At 34.3% G+C, this 21,993-nt stretch overlaps 1 protein-coding gene across 2 annotated transcripts in view; it reads left to right on the top strand.

Moving 5' to 3' along the window:
- Positions 1–21,993, top strand: part of DNAJC1 (DnaJ heat shock protein family (Hsp40) member C1) — a 123,790-nt gene that overhangs the window by 23,755 nt on the left and 78,042 nt on the right. For both annotated transcript variants that reach the window (XM_054695137.1, XM_037510694.2), the window contains exons 2-3: positions 21,375–21,476; positions 21,941–21,987. In XM_054695137.1, coding sequence (XP_054551112.1) covers positions 21,375–21,476; positions 21,941–21,987 — 149 coding nt within the window. The remainder of the gene's footprint in view (positions 1–21,374; positions 21,477–21,940; positions 21,988–21,993) is intronic.

Raw genomic sequence — 21,993 nt, 5'->3', positions numbered from 1 at the left:
TGCCTTTTCAGCCACTTCATGCTGCCCTCCCCAGCTGTTGCTACATGCTTCTCTAATCTTTTTCCTTAGTCTTTATGATTTTGGTCTTTTTTTTTTTTTTTTTTTGTCAGCTCCCTTTTTCTCTTATTGACTCAAGTATGTCGTTATATATACCTGGTTCTACTCATCAATACCTCATTCTTCTTGACCTCTACTCCTAATCATTCATTCTACTCCTGTTTCTATCTCAAAACTTGCTGCAACTCTCCCAAAAATCTTTTCCAAGTACAATTGAAGTATTCTTTTAAAATTTTTTAAAAACATTTATATTTTCTATAGTAAGATTGAAAAATCTCTCATTTTAATTTTCTTAACTAGTGAGATTGAATCTAATTTCCTTATTTTAAAATGACAACTGTTCAGACCTATCTAGTTGGTAAACTTCTTGCAAATTATATTTCAAAACTTTCATCTCCACTATCTTTGCTGATTTTTTTGCTTTGAACTAATATTGAGAACTTTATTTTTTAATGTATAAGTATTATTTTATTTATAACTTGTTTATTATATCCCTCAAAGGATTCTGATGCATTTTTAAAATGTATTTCTCATTGAGTTACCATTATTTTTCATCCTTGTTCATTTTTTTCACAATAAGGAATTTCCCCCCCTCAGGTGTGGACACCATAGTTATCCTACTACCAAATCACCCATAATCCTCCACCATAGACCGTTGTAACACTTTTTTTTTTTGAAGTAGTGAGATAAATTTGTTAACCATACCAAATTGTTACATTCAGTATGTAACCTTGGGTACAAAAGCATATTTGAGGAATACAGATACTCTTCAGCATGTGGTTTTAGATTCATTTCAACAAAATTTCCTCTATTGCTCCTGTGTCTTCTGTTATGAAAGAGAAGATGAGTTGTAGCCAAGTGCTAGGAAATATTTTATCCTTTTGTTAGGACTGCTAAGGACTGATAGAATCTTAGTATTGAACAGAATGTTAGAAAACAGATTTGGTTTAATTGTGGTAGGTTTTTAGGAGTTAAAAGAGTATTCCAGTATCATCTCTAGGTTTTCTTTCAACTCAAATTCTTCAAGGTTGGGTCCAGAGTTTTGGGAGTCTCTGCAAGCAGGGATGGTAGCTGCCTTATTATCACTTAATACTGCTATAACATCATCTGTGATACAGCAATAATTTTAAGATGCATCCTGAATTTAAAGAGCTTAAGATGTGGGGAAATTTTATTTTAAAGCATAGTGACTAAGTGCTCAGAGCTGGATTACTCTAATACCCACTAATTATATGATATTGGGTAAATAGCATGAACTCTAAAACTTAGTGTTCTCATCTATAAGGTAAGCAGCCCTTACCTTGAAGGTGGCTGTGAAGTTTCAGTATGATAATATATCTAAAATATACTACCTAATAAATGATATCTAATACTTTATCTTAGTTTTTATGAGGATATACTTTTATTAAACTCCTTATATATTTTGCTTATATATTTTACCTCATATATTTTACTTATGTGGGAAATAGAAAGTTATGCAGAGGAAAAAATGCTGAGAAATTAAGATTGCAGTAGGTGAGTGGAAATTCTAGAAAAATTTTCTTACTGAACTTTAATTATTGGTACAACATAAAGCTACTCAGATATGCATTTATAGTTAAAAGATATCATTGTATATAATGAGTCATTTAGGAAACCTGATACTAAATTATTTCTTTACTTTGGAAAGTAATTGATTTTAAGTTGTAGATTTTGAAATGATACATCTTATAGCCATTATAAGAATTAAAGATTAAACCCATTGTCATATTTTAATTGTTTTTTAATCTGTGGTTAAGTATTGCTTTTTAATCTGTGAATTATTGCCACTGCACAGTTTGAAAGAGTAGGCAGTGCATGTGATTTGTAACTGCACTTGAATGATCCTCTCACTTGAAACAATTAAAATACTGAATCCAAGATGAGGGGGAAAGATTAAATGCAATGTTCAGCTGGCATATTCTTTAGAGCTTGAAAATTTACCTATCTCAACCTGGTGCTGGATGGAGAGGCAAAAACATCTCTCCAGAGATTTTGTTACCATAAGTGAATCTTCAATGCAAATTGGCTCAGGAGTATTTTGTGTTAGATTTCCTTGATCACAGGTGAATATACAGCTTATGACTCTCAAGCTAGAAATTATATTTGCTAACTTCCTTTGAAAGTTGGGTGTGGCCAGGGCCAAGGTCCAGGCAATGAATTCTGAACAAACTCACGTGTGACCCTTCTGTGTCTTGCCTTAAGAAGGAGTGCCTACGTTCTGCCCTCTGCCCAATGGCCCCATCTTGTCTAGTGATAGTTGATTAAAACTCAAATCAACAGAACTTAGACACAAAGATTGAATTATGTGTTCAGCTGCCCCTCGAGTTATACACTGCTAATTTCTAGGCCATTATAGGAAAAGGGAATAGTCTTCTCTTATTTAAAAAAAGGGGAACAGTCTTCTCTTATTCTTATTTCTCTTGTCTATTTGTTAGAATCTTGATACAGGAGCTTAGCCTATTTCCTAGCTAATGCCCTTTAACGAACAGCCAAATAGATTTGAATAGATTTCGTTTATTCATACTTCAATAAGTGAAAAAGGAAACAAAAATTCAAGGAGTAAATAAAAAGAACTGAAACTAACTGGAGAAATGGTTGCTTCCGGAGCTGGGACTGGGAAGATAGAAGATAAACCTGAAAAACTGATGCATAGAAGTGCTTAAAATATAAGACTGGAATACTGTTCAGTGGTTTTAAAAAGCTGATACATGTAACAACATGGATGAATGCCACAAACTATGCCAAGTGACTGCACATAAGACTACATACTGAATTATTTCATTCATATGAAATTTCTTAAAAAGTTAAATTAGGACCTCCCTGAATGGTGCAAGGGATTAAGTCTCAGCACTATGAAACTGTCCACAGCCACTGCCGCGAGTTTGATCCCCAGCCAGAGAGCCAACCCACATGTCGCAGCAGACCTCTCCTGTCTCACCCACTGCTCCCCTCAGTGGTGTACTTGGGTCAGTCTGTCCTGTTCCCCACTGTCTCTGGTGAGTCCTTTCATTCCCCCTCCCCCATGCACCTCTGGCATACACCCCAGCTCTTGTATGCATAAATAAATAAAAAGATCTTTTAAAAGTTGAAATTAAAGAGAGAGTAAATTAGTGTTTCATTTGGTTGAGGGCTGGGCAGCGATTAATTGTAAATGGACATGAAAGAAATTCGGGGCTGATACTATTCTAAAACCGGATTGTGGTGAAGGTTACACAATTGGATAAATATACTAATGTGCTATTGAATTGTGCACTAAAAATCGGGGCATTGTGTATGTGGATTATACCTCAGTAAGGCTGTAAAATTATTTGGGAGATAATATAAAAAACATTGGAGGGGGCATGGCAAAAGCTAAACTCAACATAGCCCTCCCCCCAAAAAAAAGGTCAGTAATAAGGTAGCAGACTCTAATTGTAGCCCAGATTGATAGATTTTTGGAGTAAAATTACAGCCCTCTCCATTTTTGAGGAAGGATTAAGAAGTGGAAAGTCTCAATAATTAATAGTTTTATATTGGTGATTGGAATAATTTCCAACGATTTACCTACCATTACTATATATGCCTGACACTATTTTAAGAAGATAATATTGAACAAAATAAACTACCCTTATGATGCTTATGTTCTAGTGGGTGTGAATGACAATAAACATGTGAATATACCAAATACCTATACTTGAGATATATAAACAATAGCAGATAATTAAAGCTGTAGAAGAAAATTTATCAGAGAAGAGAGAGAGGTAGTGCTTCTTTGGAGAAATATTAATTTGATGCCTTTGCCCAATTTAAATAAAAGGATTGTCTGTCTTATTTATTGTTGAGTTGTTTTATTGTTGAATTGTAGGTATTATGCATATATATCCCTTATCAGATCTGTGATTTGCAGATGTTTTTCCCCTTCTGTGGTTGTCTTTTCATAGTGTCCTTCTAATACTGTCCTTTGATTTGCTTTGTTTTCTGTATGTTTTTTTGATCCTCAATTTCTCCATTATTGCTTGTCTTTATATTTTGTCAAGTTTGTTGTATACCATTTCTATCTTTTGGACTGTTTCTTAGTGGTTATATCGCTATTATAAGTTTAAGATACTTAATCTAATTACCAAGATAACTACTAAGGACTTTGACTTTTTATATGAGTAAAATGGAAAGATGCTAAAGATTTTTGACTGGATCTGTTTTTTATTTTGGTTTTGCTGCTGTTTTGGGTTTGCTGTTTGCTGAAAACAGACTGTTGAAGGAAAGGGCCCGGCAAGTGTTCAAATTGGGAGATGTGTTAGGTTTTATAATGATCCAAGGGGAAAATGATGGTAGCTTGAACCATGGTAGTAATTATGGAGGTATTAGTGTTCAGGTTCAGCGTGTGCTTTGGATGACAAAGCCATCAAGATTCACTAATGAAGTGGATGAAAACTATGAGGGAAAGAGGAGACAAGAGTAACTCCAGAATTTTTTGGAAGTTGGAATTTTATTTGGATTTAGAATTCCAAATTTTAAGAGACCTTTATTAATAGAATTCCTCTTCAATTTTTTAAAAGATATTTTCCACATATCTAAAGGATGGGATACATTCATATGTTGGATTTGTTTTGTTTTCCATTAAACTCTGAGAATATGTAATGGGGTTAATATATAATGGTCCATTCTTCTACCTTCTGTGTATACAGTACTGAAAAAAACTGGCCTATTGAGAGTGCCAGTCATTAAATACTGCAAGAGAGAAACTTGGCAAAAGAAGAAAGGAAGTTATATTTATGCTGGCCTCTTTCTTTTAGAAAGAACTTCAAAAACAAAATCTCTATGCAAAAAATAATAATTTTGATACTAAATTTGATATTTAAATATAAGAAATAAAGCTTATCTCCTCTAGTGATATGAAATGCCTAAAAAAGCAAATCTATACAGATGGGCATGAGAGATTTTTGGAATGATGAAACTATTTTAAGCTAAATTTTGATGACATTGCACAACTCTATAAATGTATTAAAGTATCATTTTATAAGTATTAAAATATTAACCAGAATGATCAAGGAATGAGAGTTTTATTTTCTTAAAACTGAAAAATATAAGCCCTAAAAGACACCTGATTTAAGTGTAGAATGACTTTTGTAATAGCACCTTCTTAGAGGATTCTTGAGTCTATTCAATACATGAGAAATACTTAGAATACTACCTGGCATATATTAAGAACTCAATAAATACATTGGCTGCTGTGGCTTTGTTGTTGGTTTAGCATAATAATTCATACATATAATCAAAACTACAAGCTTTTCAGTGTCTCTGATTTATCATTTCCCAGTAAAAATTAATCAAAGAATAAAGTCAGATTCTGAAATTTTTATGTTACTAATATGTTAAAAAAAAAATGGTTCAGTATATATGTTAGCCAATGGAGGAGTTTCTAAACATGATTCTAAGACTAAGTTAACTATATTCCTACATGCTATTTCATACACAATTTTTTTTAGTATTTTAAAATTATGTCAAATGGCATTCTAATGCTCTTATAGAGCAACGTCCCTTGAATTGAGACATTATTTCATTGGCCTTTTCCTCTGGGTGCTGTAATTGTATTTTTTGAAAGGACTTTCTTTGAAAGTCCTAACTCCTGTAATGTAATTTAAGTAGTATGTGTTCATAAAAAAAGATACTAAATTTTTTCTATTTGGATGCCTGACTTGCACCCTCATTTTATCATTTTTTTCTTTTCTTTTCCCCATTAAAAAAAAATCCTTATTCTGATCTTTCCTCGTCAATAGGCTGTTGAAGACATTTTTGGGAAACATTGCTATGTTTACATTCTCAGTATACAATGAGTGTTCAATTTATTTAAATCTAGGTTATTTTTCAAGGTAATAAATAATACTTAAGTAACATCATAGTTTTATTTCTTCTATTAATAGCTGTGGTAATATAGTATAGAATTCACTAATCTTACTAATTTTTCATGTTTTTCTGTCCCTTACTGGATATGCTTATTTTTGAATTTTTGAACTGTCTTCGTATGAAATATATCATCAAATTAAATAATTATTTAATTCAAAGTATTCTTGTATATTTTGCAAATCCAAAAATACCAAGAGTTTCAGATTTATAGACAACATATAGTCCCACTATTTTTAGAAACAAATGACTAATTTTTCCATTATGTGACTAATAAGTGGCATAATTTGAAAAAGCCACAAATCCATTTCTTGAACCAAAAAGGAGGATATGGTATAGAATGTATCCATTTCTTTCTCTTTCTTTTATTCTTCATTTTTATTTTTTAAGTTCAGTTTTAGTTTGCTACCACTTGATGGCAGTGATGGAGCTAGAGCTACCCTAAGAAGGTTAGGGCAAGAGCTCATTATGAATAACAAAAGGGTAGATACAAAAGAAATTTCTGACATTTTAATATTATTCACATTTCTAGGTGATATTACTTATATTGCAAGTGACAGAAATAGGTGAGAAAGCCTCTAGATGGAGCTTCAGTACTTTCTAAGGGAGAACATTTACTATATCTTTCCAAATATATGTTGTATGTAATATATTGACTCCAGAATGAATTTTTTAAAATAATATTTAAAAAGTGAATATGTATCAATTATAATTAGGTAAATTATCAAGTCCACTAATTTGAAAAATGGTTAAGAATCCTAAATTTTTATTCATTGTTAAAATTCGTTTTAAAAATGTATAGCAAAAGTGTCAGTCTAATGCTAACTAGTATCAAACAAGTTAGTAAAAATTTTGTTACTAGAAAATCAGGTGCTTAAAATCAGTATTGGAGCATAATTAAATATTACCATCTAGATTGTTGATTGTTATATCATCAGTCAACATTTCAGCTCTTTTTTTTTTTTTAGAGGCATGTTTATTTATTTATTTGTTTGTTTGTTTGTTTGTTTTCGTTTTATACATGCACTGGGTACAGTCAGAAGCGCGGGAGGGTGAGAGAATTCACCAGAGCCAGAGCGGGGAGCAGAGCAGGCAGAGGGACAGAAGTACACTGCTGAGGGGAGCAGCGGGCGGCAGGAGAGGTCTGCGCGCCATGTGGGACCCTCCTCCGGTGGCCGGGGAGCAGCCAGGGATCGAACCGGCGCCGCAGAGGCCGCGGGCAGCTTCGCAGCCCAGCGTTCAACCGCTGTGCCACCGGGAGGCCCAACATTTCAGTTCTTAAGAGAACAAATATTTTTACAGTTCAGTTCTCCAATTAAAAATGTAACTGAATGCTTTAATAAATTTTATGTAAGATATTCTTTAAAAGAAATTACATGTTCTTTACCTATAAATATTCTTACTCCCAAAATGTTTCCTTTTATAATCAAATTAACAGTCCATTATAACTATATAAAGTCAGGTTGTCCTTTTTTTTTAGGGGTAAAAATGGATGTAAATGTTGGTAAACTGTTGATTTTAATGTCTACTTCTTTCAGAATATCAAGAATGTTCAAAAAAGGAATAGTAAGTTTCTACATGTCTACCATGGGTTAATTTTGATTATATGTTTATAGAGCATTTGAATAAGTATTTGCTATGGTTTGCAATTAGTGTTTTTAGCATTGATTGTATATTAGAGGGACCTTGGATAATATTTAGTTTGATATTAGCAAGAAATAATAATTGCTTTATGTTGACAGGGAATGTAAAATCGGAAAATCATATGAGAAACATGAAAAATGAATTGCAGTGGTTTTACTTTTCAGTTTTTTGGATAAAATCCTTATTCTCTACTGAGGCAAAAAACTCATTGAAACAAAATTGATGCCTGCAAAGTTTTACATTTATATTTAGTGACAATAGTACTAATAACAGTTGATTTTCTTTTTGGCTAAGCAGACATGGCACAAATTCATTTCAGGTTAAATAGTCAAATATGTAGCATAATTTGCTTCTTGTTCACCTCAGTAATAAGTCTCCCAGAAAACCATGTGTTGCTTTGTTCCCTGATTTTTAGACCTCTAGGAAGAAGGAAACATATTTCTGAAACATAATATTTTTTAAATAAATTTTATTTTTATATTCCCCATAAAATTGCAATCCCCTTATTTTAACCCCAATCCCTCCCCTCCCTCCCCCCCCCCCGTAGAGTGTCTCTGGTTCATAGTTGCTTGTTGATTTTGATTTTCACTTTCTTATAGTTATTCATTTTCCTGGTCCCTTATTTAAGTTTTCTAGATTCCTGCTATGGGTGAGACCATCCGGTATTTTTCTTTGAAACATAATATTTTGAGCATCTTTTTATTATTAATATCTTCTAAACTGATAATTGCTTTAAACTAGCTCAACTGTGTAATGAAATGAACTTGACAAGATATGTACGGTCTGTTTCTTAGGAATGAAAAAATTTGTTTTGCTACTACAAATATCTATAAATGGTAACTCTTTAATAATAGTTACTCATGAAATAAATTCATATAAAATAGTTATGATTACATTTCAACTTAAATTCCAACTTGAGAAATTTCTTACAAAGGGAAACTAAAACATGCATTTCTCTTAAACACTTGACCTATAAAGAAATCCAATTAGTATTACATGTTAAATCCTTTTTCAGGGCAAAAAGAATAAAGCATGGTGTTATTGTTTGCTGCAGTCAAACAAGTTTAAACTGTCTTTAATTTGCTGGAGGATCAATCCCTCCATTTTACATTGAGGTTACTGAATTGCATTTTCTCCTTTTTAACTTAGGTTTATTGGTGGTACATAGTATCAGTTCTCGTTTTTTTTATTTAACTTATTTTTTATATGTTGCAGGTAGTTCCACCAAAAGCTACAAAGAAACATTACTGTTGAGTAACAATTATAGAATATTGTACCCGTTTTCAAAATTAGTCTTATGAACATCATTAGCAGTAAATTTTATCAGTGTCAATAAGGCAAAAATAAATTATCCAAGTAGGAAAGGATGATCAGTACTCTCTTCTTTTTGTAAACTAATTTTAATTTTCCTGAAATGTAGTCTACTGAACAGATTTTTATTAAACTGTATGTTGAAATATAATAACATAGCATAATATGTAGTAACATAATAAACTATATTATTGTTAATAAATAATATATATATTAAAAAACGCTGACGTAACTCTTGCCATTACTACAGACTTTGATAATGCAAACTGTGGTTTTTAGTTGGTGGTATATATTCCAATTAGTTATGTATGTATTCAAGTAATATTTGTCTTTTTACCGTGTTATAGTTTTGATTTTATACCATTTTGGATAGCTTTCAACTACTATCAAAAATATACAGCAGCTAGAAAAACTTTGTGACTCTCTAGATGTTATTTTGTTTCATTCCTAGTATGTAAGAATTCCTATGTACTTTAAAAAGTACTTTTCTGTGTGTGGTTAGCTGACAATAGACTTGTGGCTTTCAGAGGAGGTGGAGGAGGAATGAGAATGTAGAAGGGCAAGAGGGAGGCTGGAAAGCACAATGGACTATGGTGGAGGACTCACGGGTACTTTGAGGGTAGGAGTGCTGTGGTGACTACACTAAGGTGGGAAATCTTTTCCTGTCAAAACATTAGCAATTATGTAAAACAATGGCAGTTAAATAATACATTTTAAAGAATAGGTTTATACATATAGTAAAATAATTTGTCTACTTTGTATTATACCATCAAGCTATCTAAATAGCTTTTGAAATAGTTTCTCAAAGCTAGCTTACTTTGGAAAAAAGTTTTTTTTTTAAGAAGTACTACACAGATTTCTTGAGATCTTCTCCTACACTGGATCAAAGCCTCTCCCTAAAATTTTCATTATTAATCAGAAAAAAAATGATTACTTCTCTAATAACATTGTGATTTTTTTAAACTAGAAGCAAAATGTACTGATGAACAACTCACTGAATTTAGTCTTCTGTAGTCATTTAGTCTTCTGTAGTCTTTAAAACATGAAGGTAAATAACACTAAGTGAAAGTCAGTAGTAATGTAATTAATGTAGATATAACTTTTACAGTAAAGGTGTTATTTTAGGGGCTCCCTGGTGGCGCAAAGGTTAAGATGCAACCTATGAAGCTGTCCACAGCCTCTGTAGCACAAATTCGATCCCCAGCCAGCCAGGGGGCAACTCACATGGCGCAGCAGACCTCTCCTGTCTCACCCGCTGTTCCCCTCAGCAGTGCACTTCGGTCAGTCTGCCTGTTCTGTTCCCCACTCTGTCTCTGGTGAATCCTCTCAACCCCCACATTTCTGGCCTATGTCCCAGATCTTTTATGCATAAATAAAAAAAATCTTTTTAAAAAAAAAGGTGTTATTTTAACTTTAAAATATAAATTTTATGTTAATGTTCTTTGAAGTAGCCCTTATTTTTTAAACAAATTTATTGGTTGCAAATACACATGTGGTGGTATGCAAAAATTATGGTTACACTGTACCTCCAAATTTATTGATACTTAATAAAAATTATTTTTTTAAAGATTTATCTTTTTTTTTTATATATATATACAAGATCTGGGGCACAGGCCAGAGGCATGGGAGGGTGAGAGGATTCACTAGAGACAGAGCAGGGAGCAGAACAGGCAGATGACCGAAATATACTGCCAAGGGGAGCAGCCGGCGCAACAGGAGAGGTCCACCACGCCATGTGGGAATCTCCCTGGCCAGCTGGGAATCGAACCTGTGCTGCAGAGGCTGCGGACAGCTTCGCAGCGCTCCACTTAATAAAAATTAGTTGCTCTCTAAAGACGTAACTTTGATATGAATTAGGTTATAATGAACACTAAATAGTAAAGTCATTTCATATAAGGCAAAGTACATAGAGTAGAATACAAATTATATAAATGTAGTTATGTAATGTTTTGTGAGAAATTGAGAATAATGACATAGTTGTGTCATCAATAAGAAATAATAGTAATGGAAACATTAGGAACTATTTTAGAAAATTTTTTACTTTTACATCATGTATTCTATAAACGTCAGCTCAATAATATTTTTTAGTACTTTAAAGAAATTTGTGTTGACTTAATCTTCCTGACATATTAATTGAATTCCATAGTATAAAAATAATAATAGCTAGGTAAATTCATCCACTTGAGGATGAACTATGAACAGGAAATTTCAATAGATATAACAGTATTAAACTATTATAAAAATGCATATGAATTAGGTGTGTGTGAATCAGAGCCACTAAGTCAGGTAATTTTGACCTAAATTCTATTGTTTTTTTTAAGATTGATTTATTTATGCATACAAGAACTGGGGTACAGGCCAGAGGTGTGGGGGCCGGGGTGGTGAGAGGACTCACCGGAGACAGAGTGGGGAGCAGAACAGGCAGACTGACTGAAATACATTGCTGAGGGGAGCAGCGAGCGAGACAGGAGAGGTCTGCCCCGCCATATGGGTAGCTCCCTGGCCGGCCGGGGATCAAATTCACGCTGCAGAGGCTGCTGATAGCTTCAGAATGTTGTGCTCAACCCCTTGCGCCACCAGGAAGGCCCCTTTGACCTAAATTTTGTAACTTAAATTTTCATTCTAGACCTGTTGCAAAGACTGGTTGAACAAAATACTGAAATTGAAATATTTGTGTGTTGAGTATTCATCTTAGATTTGTTAGCGATTTTAATCAAAAATAGATTTTCATGTCTTTTTTAATCCATTCGTTTCCTTTTTTTTTATATTCAGTTTAGCAAGACTGTAACTTTGCATGTAAATGAATTTCTGAACTCACTTGGAATGTCCTTTATTGTAGGATAAAAAGCATACCTATCTTTTAAAGCTTTTATAGATTTGTAGTAATATTTCTCAATTGTGAAATGTAATTAATGAGGAAGAATAATAGTGTTTTATTGGACATATGTGTAAAGGAACAAATGAAATAACTTTTAGAGTTATTTCATAAACTTAGTTTTCTTACAGACTAAAACAAATACTGCATTTAAAAATAAATTTTATCCAGGGCCTCCCTTGTGGCGCAAGGGGTTAAGACGCAACCTATGAAGCTATCCGCAGCCACTGCTGCAAGAGTTTGATCCCTGGCCAGGGAGCTGCCCAAATGGCGTAGCAGACCTCTCCTGACACACCCGTTGCTCCCCTCAGCAGTCCATTTCAGTCGATCTGCCCGTTCTGTTCCCGGCTGTGTCTCTGGTGAGTTCTCTCACCTCCCCTCACACCTCTGGCCTGTACCCCAGTTCTTATATGCATGGATAAATAAATCTTAAAAAGTAAAATAAAATAAAAAAATAAAATAAATTTTATCCAAATGGGTGCAATATTTTGCTATGAAAAGTCATAAAGCCTTTATACTAAAAATATAGTATGTCGGGCCTCCCCGGTGGCGCAGCGGTTGAGCGCTGGGTTGCGAAGCTGCCCACGGCCTCTGCGGCGCCGGTTCAATCCCCGGCTGCTCCCCGCCCACCGGAGGAGGGTCCCACATGGCGCGCAGACCTCTCCTGCCGCCCGCTGCTCCCCTCAGCAGTGTACTTCGGTCTTTCTGCCTGCTCTGCTCCCCGCTCTGGCTCTGGTGAATTCTCTCACCCTTCCGCGCTTCTGACTGTACCCAGTGCTTGTATAAATAAATAAAAAAAAAAAATATATAGTATGTCAATATAAATTATATACTTGAGTAGTCATAATTATTTGAGTACATAATAATCAGGTTATCTAGTTTAGAATAATAATAAGAATGTAAACATAATACTACTTGGAGAGTAAACTTAAGAATTTGGGGTGACTTGTCTATAAATTTTGTCTCTAAGGTTTTTAAGAGGTGGAGTAACATTTAAATTTAGATGTCCTTTCATTTAATAAAGACTTAGTAGTCAAATTTTTTGTTTTAATTTTCACTTCTTAAAAGTTAAATTTAACATTTACTTTTTAGAAAGCTAATTTGGTATGCTTTTTTGCATTTAAAAGTAGTCATGATTCACCGCTTTTTGAATGGGAGAAAATATTTGCACACCATGCATATGACAAGGTACTGATATCTAAGATCTATAAAGAGCTTATACAATTCAATAAAAAAGAAAACAAATAACCCAATCCAAAAAAAAAAAAGAGCAGAAGAACTAAATAGGTATTTCTCCTAGGAAGACATACAGATGGCCAACAGGCACATGAAAAAATATGCTCATTATCACTTAGCATCAGGGAATTGCAAATCAAGACCACAATGAAATACCACCTCACACATGTGAGAAAGACCCATATCAAAAAAGACTAGAAACAACATGTTTTGTCAAGGATGTGGAGAAAAAGGAACTTTCCTGCACTGTTGGTAGGAATGTAGACTGGTCCAGTCACTATGGAAAACATTGTAGAGATTTTTCAAAATATTAAAAATAAGTCTACCACATGATGCAGCAATTCCACTCCTAGGTATTCAAAGAATGCAGAGCACTAATTCAAAGGAATATTTGCATTCCTATGTTCATTGCAACCCTATTTACAATAAATAAATAAGTTATGGAAACCTAAGTGCCCAAAAACAGATGAGTGGATTAGGAAGATGTGGTATGGTATATGTACTCAATGGACTACCACTCAGCTATTTAAAAAAAACAAAAAACAAAAAAACTCTTGCCACTTGTGACAACATAGATGGACTAGAGAGGATTATGCTAAGCAAAGTAAGTGAGAAGGGAAAAGACAAATATTGGATGGTCTTACTTACCATGTGGAATACAGAGAACAAAACAAAGGGCCAAGCAAAACCAAACTGATGACAACCCTAGATATCTGTACAATTAAGGCTACCAGAGTAGGAAGGGAAGGGAGAAGACAAACTGGGGAAAGGGCACGTGGGCAATAGAGGAGGACTTTGGGGTGCCTTGGTGGTGGGTGTGGTATGGTAACATAGGCCAAAAGGGTGTGGACATATGACTAGGTATATATTGGGTATATACCTAGGAATGAAAGTGCTGGAGCATAATTATGTGCATATTCAGCTTGTAGGTACTTCCAAATAGCAAGTTCAGTGGATAAGTTTCAGTGCTCATTTTACCTGACAGTAGCAGTATTGAAACTGTTGACCTTTTTCATTCTTGGAATAAAAACTACTCTTCTATGATATTCTACCTACCTCTGTTCTCTGACATGAATTGTTTGCACTAGTCATACTCAATGAGAACCTCCTTACAAGTAAACTATTGCAATTCCTACCAGCCAGCTCCAGAACTATACCTACCTCATTCAAAGGAATACCCAATACTCATGATGAAGCTGGTGTTTGAATACTAGGACCTCTTCTAACACTATCACAGGATAACCACTAAGTGACCTTATTTACTGGTAGAATTGGTGTTTGCCTTATTTCTGCATTCTATGTTAGAGTGCATCTGGTTGGCCAAACCTAAATCTCTTCTAGTTTTTCTCTTGTTTTCTAGCTTCTGTAATATGGGGAGGCACTCTAGAAAATACATTGTCAAATGTAGTAGCCACTGACTAACTACATGTGACTATTTAAATTTACTGAGCATCTCAAGTGCTCAGTAGCCACAAGTAGCAACTGGCTACCTTAAGGGACAGTGCAGATACAGAACATTTCTGTCATTGTACAAAGTTATTTTGGGCAACGTTATACTAGAAGGAAATGGAATGAATATCTCCTTTACCATAGTAGTCATTATCCTTAAGGTAGGGTACGCTTTGAATAGAATTTTGTGGGGGTGGCTTGGAGGAGGATCATGGGAGTGTTTAAGCATGGGAGTGTTTGGACTGCTGGTAAATTATATAAAGTGGCTGAAGAAAAAATAATAATTGAGATTCACTGATAGGTTTTTGGCCTCTGCTACTGAGTAGATAATGGTACCATTTGTCTGGGAGAGAAAGATTGGGAATAGAGCAAATTTGGGAGAGTTATGATTTTTAATGGGAACATAGCATAAATTGAAAGAATTGATCTCTGTCCTCAAGGGATTAACATTTCATACCCTGAATAAATTAGAAATTTATCCTGACAATTGTTGAAGAAAAGATAAAGCATAGTGTCTGTTTATATGGAAGTCCGGGTTGCTGCCTCAGTCACATGCTGACTACGGATTATTACAGATTATTTGGAATTGTCTTGTGAGGCATGAGGACTAGGGAAATGGAGAGAGGAAATGGAAATGGAGATTTTTATTGATTTGACAATACGTTTTGAGTACCTATTACATGCAAGCATCAGTTATATAATAGTGAACGAACTAAACACCCTCTCTATCCTCATACAGTTTTATAAGGAAAGAGCACTGAAAACTCTGCCTGCATGATCTGAGAGAGATTTCTTATTCTACTTATTATTAGGGACTGATAAACTTTTACTGTAAAGGGTCAGATAGTAAATATTTAGGCTTTGAAGGCCAAAGAGTCTCTACTGCAATTATTTAATATAAACACATAAGTTAACATATGTGGTAGTGATTCCCCAAAATTTTTTTACAGAAACAGGTGGTGTTTGGCTTATGCTTTGTAGTTTGCTCATTTCTGATTTATATCAATGGGGATTGTCAATGATAAAAAATTCACTCTATTTACAGTGTTTCTGAAATGTGAGACCTACCATTTTCAGGTGTGCCAGATGGTAGAAAAATTCCTGACTTCTTAAAACAAATCAGAAGACAGTGTTCAGGATCTGACCAAAGTAAACTCTTCTTAATAAAACATACTATTGTGTCAAAAAAAAAAAATCTCAAGGATATTAGATCAAAGAGAAGCACATATATTTATTTGGTTATCATATTTAATAAGAAGGGAAGACTAGTTATCCATATTGAGGCACATAGTTGAGGAACTTCAAACTCTGGCTAACATCTGCAAATCTTAATTTGCCTAGTGTTGCTATCCAAGATCAACTGCCTCAAAGTTAGTAATTTCATTTAATCTTTTTGACAAGATAGATTAAATGAAATAATCTTGGATCATTAATCAAATCATTAATTAAATCAAATAATCTTGGATCATTTTCACATCTGATATTACTAATTAGAAACTCAGGTTAACCTCTTAATGATGACTTTGTTTTCTTTAGTCTTGTCTTTGAATGTAAATTTATTGATCAACAGATTCTCCCCCCACCCCCAAGAGAAAGCTAAAAACTATGTGCCTGGATACAAGTGTATTTACCACTAGAAGAACTAAATAATAAAGATGTTTAAAAGAAGTTGACCTGGTCAATGGACCAGGAGGATAAAGCAAGAAACATCATCATAACTAACTTCAGGACTAAAGGATTTATAACTCATTGAATATAAAATCCAAATTAAACTGTAACAGCAAAAGGTTTGAAAATAAATATAAAAAATTTTCCATTGCAAGGAAATGTATGAAGCATTTTACTTCATGATAAAATTTAACTCTGAGCTTCCATGGCTAATGTGCAGGATAAGGCTTTGGGTTCTTTCATTATGGATCTCTGTTCAGGTAAACTGCCTTAGGAGAAATCTGTTGAAACATATGTAAAATTATAGCTTTAATCAGCTTGTTTGGCCTCAAACTATAAATAGTATCCATGACAGGTTAGTCTATAACAAAATCCTGGTTATTAATGCTCATGTAGAACTTTTCTTATTATTCTTGAAATCCAAAGTCAGTAAGAATAACTTGTTAGCTAATAGATAAAATCCAATGCAGTAAAAGAATATGTTCTACAACCTATTTTGAACTTGAACTTAAAATATGTTTGGATTAATTAACATGTTTAAGTTGGACACACCTCTGCTCTCCCCATAAGAGTAAAATGGGAGGCATTCTCCAAAATGTAGATAAAAGAATCCAACCTCAAAAGACAGCTGCTTCTGATATCTAATTACTAAAGGACTGATTTGACAAGAATACCAGATCAAGTCACCAAACAATCCTTTCTGGTAACCACATGGGTAATCTTAGACTATATTTCCATAATGAATTTATCTTGAAAAGGCGGGTCCATTCATGTCATAAATGGCAAAATTCATTATTTTTTTGTGGATAAATAATATTCTTGTGTGTGCGTGTACATACTTTTTTTTTTTACCCATTCATTCATTGATAGACACAGGTTTTTTCCCATTTCTTGTACTATAAATAATATCCACAAGTGGGTTTGCTAGATCATATGGTAGTTCTATTTTTAATTTTTTGAGGAATCTCCATACTTTTTTCCATTGTGACTGCACCAGTTTACATACTCTGGTTTCTCTTCAGAGTGGAAAAATCTTTTGCTGTTTATATTCTCACCACCAGTGCAGAAGTGTTCCCTTTCTCTACATTTTTGCCAACATTTGTTATTTTTAATAATAACCATTTTAACAGGTAAGAGGTAAATCTCACTTGTGGTTTTGTTTTGTATTTCCTTTGATGATTAATGATGTTGGGAATCTCTTCATATACCTACTGGCCATCTGTATGTTGTCTGGAAAAGTGGTCCTTTGCTCGTTTTTTAATTTAATTTTTGGGCAATATATGATTTTTTCCCTCCTCAGGTGTGCTCATTTTTAATTGAATTTTTTTTCTCCTGTGTTCTTTATATATTTTGTATCTTAACCCCTGTTAGATAATGTGGTTTAAAAATAGTTTCTCCCATTTGGTGCACTGCCTTTTCATTTTGTTGATTATTTCCTGTACTGTACAGAAGCCTTTTAGCTTGATGTGGTTCACTCATTTATTTTTCTTTTTTTGGGCTTTGCTTTTGGTGTGAGATCCAAAAATTTATCACCAAGACCAATGTTAAAAAGCTTAGTACCCATGTTTTCTTGTAGGAATTTTGTTGCTTGGGGTCTTACATTCAAGTCTTTAATACATATTGAGTTACTTTTGTGTGTGTGTGACAAGATATTAGCCAGTTTCTTTCTTTTTGTATGTGAATTGTACAGTTTTCCCTGTAGCATTTATTGACAGAAATAGAGCAAACATTACTGATATTTGTATGAAAGCACAAAAGACACCAATACTAAAAGCAATCCTGACAAAAAAGAAAAATGGAAGGTATATTCTCCAAGACTTCAAATTATACTATAAAGCAATATGGTGTTGGAATAAAAATAGGCAAACAGATCATTGGAATACATTTGAGAGTCAAAAATAAACCCATACTTATATGGACAGTTAATTTATGACAAAGGAGCCAAGAGTATACAATGGAAAGTCTCTTCAACAGATGGTGTTGGGGAAACATAGCAGCCACATGCAAAAGAATGAAACTAAACCATACACAAAATTAACACAAAATGAATTAAAGACTTGGATGCAGGACCTGAAACCATAAAATACATAGAAGAAAAGAATAGACAATACATTCTACAACATTGACTTTAGAGATGTCCTTAGGAAAACAACTCAAAAAACAAAGGAAACAAAAGCAAAAATTGTCCTGTATATCAAACTAAAAATCTTCTGCACAGCTAAAGAAACTATCATTAAAACTACTAGACACTCGGGCCTCCCCGGTGGCGCAGCGGTTGAGCGCTGGGTTGCGAAGCTGCTCGCAACCTCTGCTGCGCTGGTTCGATCCCCGGCTGCTCTCCGGCCACCGGAGGAGGGTCCCACATGGCGTGCAGACCTCTCCTGCCGCCCGCTGCTCCCCTCAGCAGTGTACTTCGGTCCTTCTGCCTGTTCTGCTCCCCGCTCTGGCTCTGGTGAATTCTCTCACCCTCCCGCGCTTCTGACTGTACCCAGCGCTTGTATGTATGTATGTATCAATCAATCAATCAATCAATAAATAAATCTTAAAAAAAAAAAAAGGAAAGGGTGAGTGACCACCCTTCCATTAAAAAAAAAAAAAAAAAAAACTACTAGACACTCTACCAAATGGAAAAAAATTTTTGCCATGCCACCCCAATTGCAGTGTTTCCAAATTCCCAGGTTGGAGTCTGACAAACTCCCACTGCCCCATATTGGATCCAGGCCCACTCTAGTGTCAGGGAAATTCCTACCAAGGAAGTTCACATTGTCCTGGGTTCCCTGACACACTCCCCCTCGACTCCTGTTATTCTTTCCCTCAGGGGCTACCAACCTTAGTTCTTGAACTCCTGGGGATTCCTGGAGTTGTATAGCTGGGTCAGAGTGTCTGGATTTTCCTAGGAACACATGTCATTGTTTTTTTCTAGTTTTCAAGGTAGAGAGTGATTCTAGCCTCTTCATTTTACCAAGTTTTAGGTGGAATCTTTGTCATTAGCTAAAATTAAATACATATGTACTTGTTTGAGGTACAACTTGTCTAGAGTATCTTGTTGTCAATAGGGAACCATCCACCATCCCCCCCCACACACACCCCCACCCAGATTTCTTAGCTCTATTCACTTATCGTGGAGTTTTTTGGTAAATGACCCTACCGAGCAGATTCTCTAGAGGAAAATAGGCAGTATTTTGTGTAGCCTAACAAGCCAGATCCTTAGTCAAGAAAGAATTGTCAATTCACAGTTGGCCCAAGAAGATGGGCCAAGGTGGTCAGTGATAATGCCAAAAAAGTTGGAAAAATTAAGTGATGGTAGCTACTGAAGTACTGGAAGTAGAAGAGCTATCTGGCCATGTTTACATTTAGGGTACACACGGACAGAAAAATGGAGGATTGGTGGGTCTCCCCGGGTGGCGCAGGCAGTTGAGCACAGTGATGTGAATCTGTCCACAGCCTCTTCAGCGCTGGTTCGATTCCCGGCTTGCCAGGGAGAATCCCTCATGGTGTGGCAGACCTCTCCTGTCTCGCCCACAGCTGTGTATCTCAGTCAGTCTGCCTCTTCTGCTTCCCACTCTGTCTCTTGTGAATCCTCTCGCCGGCAGAATGTCTGATCTGTACACAGTTTCTTGTATGTATGAATAAATAAATCTTTTTTAAAAAATGGAGGATTGGAGTCACTACAACAAGACTAGAAAAAGGGAAATGCTTTAAGTGGTTTTTGGTCATTTTATTTTAAGTTATGATCCACAATAAATATGTATTAATTTTATAACACTAGAAATCACATAAACTTATTTTGTAGAAAATCTACTTTTGGAATAATTTTCTCTATGATATAATGCCAATTTAATGCAATCTAAAATTATAGTCCCAATTAGAGAGTGATTTGATACTTCTTTGATCCATAAAATTTCCATCAGAAATTTCCAGGAAATAAACATGTTACCTATATTTTAATGTAAGAAACACATCAATTCCACCCAGCAAATTAGAGTGAAAATTATAACCATATTACCTGCAAAACTTACTCTGCTAATTTTATAGCTCCTTAGCCCTCCACAAATTACAAAAACATTCACACCTATGTTGAAACTTTTAAGTAGAGTGACAGCCTGTAGCAATGAGCCCCGAAAATTGATAGTGAAAATAGTGGTTTATAAAGGGAAGCTTGAGAGATTAATTATAGCCTCACTTTGTCTCTTCTCAAATTGTATTTCTTTAACAGATGTTTAGTCCCTGGTAACCAGATTTGTGTTTTGTTGTAGTTATTTGAACTTTTTAGTAAAGTAGTTTTCAGAATTAATTTGACAAATATTTGGCTATAAAACTAGAGATGAGATTTAATAAGCAACTCTGTCATCATTTTGTCTTATAAGTATTTTTGTTATTGAGATAACTTTTCAATTTATTGGAAATAAAGTCATAAATACATCTTGGCATATATTTTATACTAGCTTGTAAAATGATGTTCTCTGAGTTTACCTGTGCACACAGGACTCCATAAAAAGTCATTTTATCAGCCACTTAAACCAAAGTACTTACTAAGAGCAAGTTTGTAAATATATTTACACTGTTTAGAATTAGGTAAGTAGTGGGCAAACTTATTTTTGCAAATTACACTTAGGAAACCATTGAAGACACTCTTTAAGGTACTAAAAAAATAAGTACAATGTACATATAACTATTTCTAATTATAATTATTTTGGATAAATGCAAATTTAACTGCCTTCAAATAGGCATACTTTTGACAAGTGAAAATGAGATTCCATAGACAGTGGGCGAATAGTAAATTCAATATAAATAACAATGAAGAAACCACATATGGTAAGCCTGGGATTCAGAAATTGACTTTAAGATTCTCAAATAAATAAAGCTCTTCTTTGAAGGCAGACAGATGTATTAATTTTTAATTTGTTTCCTTTTGATCTCTTAATTACTGGGAAAGATTTATAGGTTAATTTTGGGAAGGCAAGTGTTTTTGAAAAGTTTTGCCAAAAACTGTCTTCTTTAAATGACTGTATGGTAATGAAAAGTTAAGAAGAGAGCCAAATTAGATTGAATAATTGTTCAGTCATGTGGGTCAGGCTAGTTGCATAGCCTGGTTGTTAGACTGATTGCTCAAATTACATTGCCTGGGGTCTTGCACTTGGTTGGCTGTCTTCTCAGATCTTAACAAGGTTCTGGGAATTTCTTTTTCTGACAAAGTTTGCTTTGTGTTTTTCCCTGCCCCCACCACCTCCAGGATGCTTCATCTGCAGACATTAGAAAAGCATATCGTAAGCTTTCACTAACTTTGCATCCAGACAAGAATAAAGATGAAAATGCAGAAACTCAGTTTAGACAAGTAAGTGAAACATGCTATTATTTTATGTATTTTGTGACAGTTATAAATAAGTGTTTATGACAGAATTAGTAACATGTAGAATATTTCCACTTGAAAATGAGATTAAATAGTAATATATTCAAACAAAATATGTTTTTACCAATGTTTTTATATTAGAGTGTTAGTCCAGGGAGGGTCATATTTGTCATAACTTTGTTGTGTAAATTACAGCTTCTGCTTTTAAAAAGCACATTTTAAGATAATTTTTAAGATTTTTGTTTTAAGATTTTTTTTCATGTCACAAAGATTTATTTTGATATTAAACATTTTTAACCTCTCATGGCACTACTGAAAACGCAAAATGTTACTTACTAATTTTTTTTCTGTTCATTGTATATGTGAGCACATAGGGCTTTCTGCATGTGCCCTGTAGTATATTCACCTTTCTTGAGTATTTTTATTTTAAAGCAATGCTTCTGTTTTAGTTGGTGGCCATTTATGAAGTTTTAAAGGATGATGAACGAAGGCAGAGGTGAGT

This window comes from Talpa occidentalis, unplaced genomic scaffold (genome assembly GCF_014898055.3).
Source record: "Talpa occidentalis isolate TD23 unplaced genomic scaffold, MPIMG_talOcc4v2.1 talOcc4.14, whole genome shotgun sequence".
Lineage (NCBI taxonomy): Eukaryota > Metazoa > Chordata > Mammalia > Eulipotyphla > Talpidae > Talpa > Talpa occidentalis.
Note: the sequence above shows the minus strand (reverse complement) of the source record. Positions and strands in the feature narration are given on the sequence as shown.